Source organism: Garra rufa, chromosome 18 (assembly GCF_049309525.1).
Source record: "Garra rufa chromosome 18, GarRuf1.0, whole genome shotgun sequence".
NCBI lineage: Eukaryota > Metazoa > Chordata > Actinopteri > Cypriniformes > Cyprinidae > Garra > Garra rufa.
In genome coordinates this window covers 15577277-15583123 of record NC_133378.1, presented here as the reverse complement: position 1 = coordinate 15583123, position 5847 = coordinate 15577277, and the positions used below count along the sequence as shown (strand labels likewise).

At 50.7% G+C, this 5847-nt stretch overlaps 1 protein-coding gene across 1 annotated transcript in view; it reads left to right on the top strand.

Moving 5' to 3' along the window:
- The first annotated feature begins 915 nt into the window (after window positions 1–915).
- opn7b (opsin 7, group member b) overlaps window positions 916–5847 on the top strand; it is a 26397-nt gene continuing 21465 nt past the window's right edge. The window contains exon 1 of the mRNA XM_073822654.1: window positions 916–1027. Within this exon, the coding sequence (XP_073678755.1) occupies window positions 916–1027 (112 nt within the window). The remainder of the gene's footprint in view (window positions 1028–5847) is intronic.

Below are 5847 nucleotides of genomic sequence, written 5' to 3'. Positions count from 1 at the left end.
CGTCTGTTTATTGGATTACGCTCCTGGATTATCTTTGTTGTTGCTGTTTGCTGGTGTTTTCAACCCTGACTGTTCGACCACGATCTGTTTTAATAAAGCCTTGCATTTGGATCCTCACTCTCACCGACTCCGTTTGTAACAGAATACTTTGCCACACCCGGATCCAGCGGCTTTATTCACCACCAGCATCACAACATGGACCCAGTCGACCAACTTCTGCTCCTCCGACAAGAAGATCGCCCCATCGAGGAATACGTTCATCGTTTCTGTGAGTTGTTGCATCAAATACCATTTTTTGATGTGGTTTACTTCAAGGACTTATTTCGTTTGTGTTTAAATGCACCAATCAAGTCAATGTTGCCTGGGGGCAAATTCTCATGCTCACTGAAAGATTATATGGACTATGCTTTGTTGTTATGCGGCTCTCCGCTTACTGTGGGAGTTCTAGAAGGGCCACAGCACAAGAAGTCTGCCAGCCCAGAGCCACAGCTCAAGATGTCTGCTAGCTCAGAGCCACAGCTCAAGATGTCTACTAGCCCAGAGCCTCAGCACAAGATGTCTGCCAGTCCAGAGCCTCAGCACAAGATGTCTGCCAGCCTAGAGCCACAGCACAAGATGGCCGCCCTTCCAGAGCTTGTTCACCAGATGACCGCCCTTCTAGAGTCTGCTCACAAGATGGCCGACGTCCTTAAGCCTGTTCACAAGATGGCCTCCGTTCCTGAGTTCCCGGCCAAGATGGCCGCCATGCCAGAGCTACTGCACAAGATGGCCGCCACGCCAGAGCTACTGCACAAGATGGCTGCCACACCAGAGCCTGCTGCAAGGATGGCCGCCACGCCAGAGCTACTGCACAAGATGGCCGCCACGCCAGAGCCTGTTGCAAAGATGGCCGCCACGCCAGAGCCTGTTGCAAAGATGGCCGCCATGCCAGAGCCTGTTGCAAAGATGGCCACTACGCCAGAGCTTGCACCCAAGATGGCCGCCACGCCAGAGCCAGTCGCAAAGATGGCCGCTATGCCGGACCCACGTCAAGCCATAATCCTGATGCCAGTACCAGCTTACACCGAGTCTACTCATCCAGAACCAGATCACGCTATGTCAGTCAAGCCACGGCCACCCTACATCACAGCATCAGCCAAGCCAGCACCTGCTAATGCTACGTCAGCCAAGCCAGCGTCTGCTAACTCCACATCAGCCAAGCCAGCATCTGCTAAAGCCACGTCAGCCAAACCAGCATCTGCTAGCACCACATCAGCAGAGCCAACGCTCCCAAGCCACGCAGAGCCAACGCTCCCAAGCCACGCAGAGCCAACGCTCCCAAGCCACGCAGAGCCAACGCTACCAAGCCACGCAGAGCCAACGCTCCCAAGCCTCATGCCAAAACCCGATGGGCCTCCCACCTACCACTGCATTACCTGTGATGGCAATTGCCATTTTAAGTGTGTGGGCTGCACACTGTTCTCCTGAAGCCTCGCCAGCCAAAGAACCCGCTGCGCCGATGCCTCTCCTCGAGGCGGCGTTTATAGCGGGACTCCCTGCTCTGCCTGCACCTCCAAGACTCCTTGCTCTGCCTGCTCCGCCAAGGTTCCCTGCTCTGCCTGCTCCACCTAGGCTCCCTGCCTGCCCTGTCCCGGCTATGGAGGCAGCGTGCTCCCATGAACTCTCTGCTTCTCTCCTTGCTCTGTCTGCCTCCTGTCTCTGCTCTCCCCAGGTCCCAGTCCATGACGTGGCTCCCTGTTCCGCCCTGGAGGGCTTCTGTGCCTCCTGTTCCGCCCTGGAGGGCTTCTGCGCCTCCTGTTCCTCCCTGGAGGGCTCCTAAGCCTCCTGTTCCACCCTGGAGGGCTCCTAAGCCTCTTGCTCCGCTCCGGAGGGCTGCCCCGGCTCCTAAGCCTCCTGCTCCGCCCCGGAGGGCCGCTCCGCCTCCTGCTCCCTCTGCTGCTTTGCTGGTTACTTCCTGTTTGTCAGCCATAAAAGCATGCTCAGCGCACACACACACTGCGAAGTATTGTTTGCTCCAAGCGACATTACCAAGCGTTTTCCCTTGTTCCTGGTTTCTAGTTCATAGTTTATTCCTGTCTTGTTTTTTAGTCTTAGTCTAGTTTTAGTTTAGCCTTGTTCCTTGTATTGTTTCATTGTTTGTTTTCTGTGTTACCTTGGATTGCTCACCTGGATTTCCTGACTCACGCCTGTTTATTGGATTACGCTCCTGGATTATCTTTGTTGCTGTTTGCTGGTGTTTTCGACCCTGACTGTTCGACCACGATCTGTTTTAATAAAGCCTTGCATTTGGATCCTCACTCTCACCGACTCCGCTTGTAACAGCTACACAGACGAGCAGTTAAATTATGATGGTTTAGTTCATTTTGGCTGAGAAAAATAATTTAGAATAAACTCACTCTGAATGCACTGTGCCTGTGGTTGCATTTATTTGCTCACACTGAGCTGTTTTTATGGCCAATTTCATCCAAGGAATTATGTAAATCACAATCATGGGCAAAAAGCTGATTTCCAGTCTTGTAGGTCGGTTCTGAGTACTCAGTGGGGAGGATGCAGCAAACATCAGACATATTAAATTAGCTATCACTTTTGACTTTTTTCATCATATTTCAGTGACTTCACCACTATGATACAGGCATTCTGTTTTCTCTTTATAATGCAGAAGGTCCTGTCTTCTTCAATGTGTGTCTTATGTAATTCATCAAATGAGAATCAAAAAACAGCATCATGATCAGGCATGTCCTTATTATAATGCTGTTCTATGATCCTCATTTGATGAATTACTGCTCGGGAAATGTACAGTCGTGGCCAAAAGTTTTGAGAATGACACAAATATTAGATTTCTCAAAGTTTGCTGCTAAACTGCTTTTAGATCTTTGTTTCAGTTGTTTCTGTGATGTACTGAAATATAATTACAAGCACTTCATACGTTTCAAAGGCTTTTATCGACAATTACATGACATTTATGCAAAGAGTCCGTATTTGCAGTGTTGGCCCTTCTTTTTCAGGACCTCTGCAATTCGACTGGGCATGCTCTCAATCAACTTCTGGGCCAAATCCTGACTGATAGCAATCCATTCTTTCATAATCACTTCTTGGAGTTTGTCAGAATTAGTGGGTTTTTGTTTGTCCACCCGCCTCTTGAGGATTGACCACAAGTTCTCAATGGGATTAAGATCTGGGGAGTTTCCAGGCCATGGACCCAAAATTTCAACGTTTTGGTCCCCAAGCCACTTAGTTATCACTTTTGCCTTATGGCACGGTGCTCCATCGTGCTGGAAAATGCATTGTTCTTCAGCAAACTGTTGTTGGATTGTTGGAAGAAGTGGCCTTTGGAGGGTGTTTTGGTACCATTCTTTATTCATGGCTGTGTTTTTGGGCTAAATTGTGAGTGAGCCCACTCCCTTGGATGAGAAGCAACCCCACACATGAATGGTCTCAGGATGCTTTACTGTTGGCATGACACAGGACTGATGGTAGTGCTCACCTTTTCTTCTCCGGACAAGCCTTTTTCCAGATGTCCCAAATAATCAGAAAGAGGCTTCATCGGAGAATATGACTTTGCCCCAGTCCTCAGCAGTCCATTCGCCATACTTTTTGCAGAAGATCAATCTGTCCCTGATGGTTTTTTTTTTTTTTTTTGGAGAGAAGTGGCTTCTTTGCTGCCCTTCTTGACACCAGGCCATCTTCCAAAAGTTTTGGCCTCACTGTGCGTGCAGATGCGCTCACACCTGCCTGCTGCCATTCCTGAGCAAGCTCTGCACTGGTGGCACTCCGATCCCGCAGCTGAATCCTCTTTAGGAGACCATCCTGGCGCTTGCTGGACTTTCTTGGACGCCCTGAAGCCTTCTTAACAAGAATTGAACCTCTTTCCTTGAAGTTCTTGATGATCCTATAAATTGGTGATTAAGGTGCAATCTTAGTAGCCACAATATCCTTGCCTGTGAAGCCATTTTTATGCAACGCAATGATGGCTGCATGCGTTTCTTTGCAGGTCATCATGGTTAACAATGGAAGAACAATGATTTCAAGCATCACCCTCCTTTTAACATGTCAAGTCTGCCATTCTAACCCAATCAGCCTGACATAATGATCTCCAGCCTTGTGCTCGTCAACATTCTCACCTGAGTTAACAAGATGATTACTGAAATGATCTCAGCAGGTCCTTTAATGACAGCAATGAAATGCAGTGGAAAGTTTTTTTCGGGATTAAGTTAATTTTCATGGCAAAGAAGGGAAAAAACTTCACTCTTCATAACATTCTGGAGTGTATGCAAATTGCTATTATAAAAACTTAAGCAGCAACTTTTCCAATTTCCAATATTTATGTAATTCTCAAAACTTTTGGCCACGACTGTACATAAATGTCTACTTTAAACAAAACACTGCTTATCACTAGCTTTCCACCAGAGATAATTTATGAAACCCCATTTCTGCCACGAAATGAAAAACAAAAATGTTTACTGTCTTCATTTGAATAAAATTGTCACAAGGAGGGTCAGAGACGTGCGGATCCATTTGCAGCATTTATTAGAATCGTCAACAGGCCAGAATAATCACCAGAAAACAGGAACAACGTGGGAAATCCAGGAAACAGTTCGATAGACAGGGAATGGTCGCAATGGCAGGAAGCAGGAATTGTCAACGGGGTACACAGTCCAGAGTCATACACAGATAATCCAACACAGAGATAACGCTTAGAATTACGACCATAGGAACAATAAGACTTCGCAAGGTGGCTGTGTGTGTGAGTGGCTTAAATGCATGTGGGTAAATGTGAAACAGGTGTATGCAGCAATCAGTTCAGTGGGAAACGAGGAGCAGCTGTGTGCAGTGATTGGTGCAGTGGCTTATGGGGTTTGCAGTCCAGAATGTGTGTGCAAGAGTTCATGATGAGAAGACAGACCAGATACATGACAGAGCCCCTCCCCAAGGAGCGGCTTCCAGACGCTCTAACCACCTAATACAACCTGGAGGGTGGTGGAGCGGAGGCGTAACAGGGGGAGGGATGGAGGGCCAGGTCCATGTAGGGGTACTGGAACCCCGAACTGAGGCGGAGCCGACGGAGGGAGAAGCCATGATGGAGGAAGGGTTGGCTCCTGCATGGGGCCGACCGACGGAGGTGGAGTCGGTGGAGCCCGAGGCGGAACCGGAGAGTCGATGGTCCTGGGCGACACAGAGGATCCGGAGGGCCAAGGCGGAACCCAAGGCTCTGGCGACCCCGGCGGAGATGGAGGTCCGGAGGTACGCAGCGGAGCCGGAGTGACAGAGGATCGAGGCTGTGCCCACGGGAGGGAGGAGGTCCACAGAGCCGGCAGGACGGAGTGACGAGGCGCAGCCGGAGGAGTAGAGTCCAGAGGCGAAGGTGGGGCGACGACTGACCGCGGCGGAGCCGGAGAGACGATGGAGCCCGGAGGAGCTGGTGGGCCGACGGCCGACAACGGAGACGAGGGAGCACAGAGCCGGGGTGGAGCCGCAGGGTCGGAGGGCCGAGGTGGAGTCCAGGACTCTGAGACTGGAGGTGATGGTGAGGGGTCCTCCAGTCTGGACACCGATGAAGACTGGCAGTCCCACGGCAAGTCCTCTGCACCGAAGGTGGGATGTGGGTGAGCAGAGGAACTGTCAGGAGACAGAGGTGGCGGAACTGGAGCAGCAGGGAGGGTGGGTGGGAACAGTCCATGCATGAGCTCCGTGACCAGAACCGGGCAGACAGGAATCTCAGGATGACTGGATGGAACCAGCGGAGTCTCTGGAAGGCTGGGCGGAACCAGCGGAGTCTCTGGAAGGCTGGGCGGGACCAGCGGAGTCTCTGGAAGGCTGGGCGGGACCAGCGGAGTCTCTGGAAGGCTG